At 36.1% G+C, this 2,848-nt stretch overlaps 1 protein-coding gene across 1 annotated transcript in view; it reads left to right on the forward strand.

The window, feature by feature from the left end:
* The first annotated feature begins 980 nt into the window (after positions 1-980).
* The window catches only part of LOC113821553 (malate synthase), an 11,597-nt gene continuing 9,729 nt past the window's right edge, over positions 981-2,848 (forward strand). Inside the window, exon 1 of the mRNA XM_070120620.1 lies at positions 981-1,087. Within this exon, the coding sequence (XP_069976721.1) occupies positions 986-1,087 (102 nt within the window). The 5' untranslated portion in view covers positions 981-985. The remainder of the gene's footprint in view (positions 1,088-2,848) is intronic.

Raw genomic sequence — 2,848 nt, forward strand, 5'->3', positions numbered from 1 at the left:
TACCGTTCGTTACCTGGTGGAATCTAGTGAGTCTCAGAGCGACAAAGACTTACGTAACATGTTTGTGGCGGGAAGGCGGAGATACGGAGATTTCGCCATAAATGGTGAAGATATTGTGGTGAAAGTGGCGGTGGTGAAAGACCCGTCTACCATATGTTTGTGTGCATGTGTATACATATGTGTATATGTATGTATGTATGTGTGTATACATATATATATATATATATATATATATATATATATATATATATATATATATATATGTGTGTGTGTGTGTGTGTGTGTGTGTGTGTGTGTGTGTGTGTTTGTGTGCCTGTATATATATACATATGTTTATACATATACGTATAGATAGACGGATGGATAGACATCGCTAAACATAAAAATAGACAAGTAAATAGATAGACATAGATATAGATATAGGTATATATGTCTGTCTGTATGTATTAGTGTTTGTGTGTATTTACGCTCACGTATCATAATATTATTCTACAAAATACAAGATATCTCAGCAATCCCAATAATACTCGAAAAAAAAACATCAAAATGCCCCATTATTGAACATCTACCATGTGTGTACAGTAGTCACAATTGGCATCCAAATATCTCTCTCTCTCTCTCTCTCTCTCTCTCTCTCTCTCTCTCTCTCTCTCTCTGTCTCTCTCTCTCTCTCTCTCTCTCTCTCTCTCTCTCTCTCTCTCTCTCTCTCTCTCTCTCTCTCTCTCTCTCTCTCTCTCTCTCTCTCTCTCTCTCTCTCTCTCTCTCTCTCTCTCTCTCTCTCTCTCTCTCTCTCTCTCTCTTGTGACATTTTTAACAAATTCGTAAACGAGAGAGAGTGATAAGCAAAAAGATAGAAGGGGGAGATTAATAAAACTTTACGAAATCTGTAAATATCATGTCTAGCGTATTTTGCTATTTCTATCAATTTCCGCTCATGTATTCCGCTATTTTTTAGCCGAAAGAGCTAACAATTCCAGTCGTAAACATGGCCATGGCGGAGTTAAGGTTGAACAGATTGCAAGTCCTAAGAAACCACCTATCCCTCCATAATAGGAGAGTTGGAGAGGGTTCAGATGCATTTAGCAAGGTATTTACTGTCTTCATAGTCATGTAGAGGAAATTTCATCCCATGACGACTTTGGATAAGCGAGATTTTAAGGTTCATTTGTGATATGTTCAGAGGGACGACTTCTGCATGGTAACATAACCAGTTTTTGAGTTGTTTGTACCTGGTCGTGGAATCCGAGTTGATTGTCTATTTTCCATGAAATTGTATTAGAGCTTCTTATAATTTTATATATATTCATTTTGCTGGTGTTTTCTGGTTTATAGTATTCAATTAGCCCTACTCATGCATGTCAAAACTGTCAGGCATTCTTAACAAATTAAAAAAAGAGTAATGATGATAAAAGATAATGTGATAATCCTCAAATTCAGGATGATATCTTAAAGAGATTAAACCTCATAACTGTCTTGACCTCAGTGTCTGCAACAGTGCAGGAAATGCTAAATAATCTCATCAAGTATTTTTAAGGAACATAAACCTTTACGGAATGGATGCACTGAGTTAGGGCAAATTAAATATGATATTCTTGTTGCAGTTGTCGGCACAAGAAATAATCTGCAAACGGGAATGGTAATGCCACAAATAAAGAAAACGATTGTGGAAAGTGCCGATCCCGAGTTTCAGCTCTATCTTGCCTTGGAATATTCCTTTGGGGCTGTTAGGGGGGCAGAGCCCCACATCAACCTTCCCCTTGGGCAGTGCCTGAAGTACATGTCCGGTCATGGCAACTTAGATTGATGAATAATATATCTGATTTGGAGTTGGGGATTTAGTCTCTAGCAAGTGCATCTAAACTGTAAAGAATTACACCTTCCTAACATTTTGTGAAATGAAAAAGTCCTTTGCTTAATTTTTTTTTTTTTTTTTTTTTTTTTTTTTTTTTTTTTTTTTTTTTTCCAGGAGTGCCAAAAGTACACAGCCACAATACTTACTTGACTCACTTTGGATATATCTTTGAAGAGTGTTTCTCGGTCTTGGCCTTCTGTAAATTGCTTTTATGATGACTTGTGTTTTATGGGCTCTCTTTAACCATTACCTTAATTTTTCTTATGTCCACATGGGACTATTTCAAGAATTAGTTTACCAGATTATTCTGTTCAGTGATCTTATCAGAAAAAAATATTGATTTCTGGTACAAAAGATCAGAATTAGAATATTTAGATGGTGTACAAGAAGCATATTTGAATTAAAAGGTTGTGAAGTTTCTTTTATTTTCATTGCAATTTTCAAGCCATGAATGGAGAAGATAGTGTATAGTTTGACCCCTACTGCCACCAAATAGTCAGGATAGGGATAGGGAAACACATGGTCAGCCTTTTGGGAATGGTATAAGGGTCAGAAATTACAAGAGCTACCTTAGATGTAGAGAGCACCACGCTAGGACTGATTTTGACTTCTGTAGAGGCAGAGATTGGTTGTTTAATTAGAAGAATAATTGGCTGCAGGAGATGAGAATAACTCTGAACTGTCTTTGAATGATACTAAGTGAGAAGAATTAGGAAGGGTTAGCTAATAGGAAGAGGTCCCTGAATGATGATCATTTAACTTTAACTTAGAACTCTAAGTTACTAATCCAATATAGTTATTTAGTTATATCAGGTTTACATAAACCACCTATAGAACAATGTCCATAGGGGTTACCAGTTTGAAAGACTTGATTGTGGGTTCTAGAAAGGTATGGCATTAGACATATAAGAGATATAAAAAAGTATGATGTAATGTCTAGGGAGTCTAGAAAAAGGTTTGCTTGGATGTGAAGTGTGTGAGAATGAGAAGTTTAAT

Source organism: Penaeus vannamei, chromosome 4, assembly GCF_042767895.1.
Source record: "Penaeus vannamei isolate JL-2024 chromosome 4, ASM4276789v1, whole genome shotgun sequence".
NCBI lineage: Eukaryota > Metazoa > Arthropoda > Malacostraca > Decapoda > Penaeidae > Penaeus > Penaeus vannamei.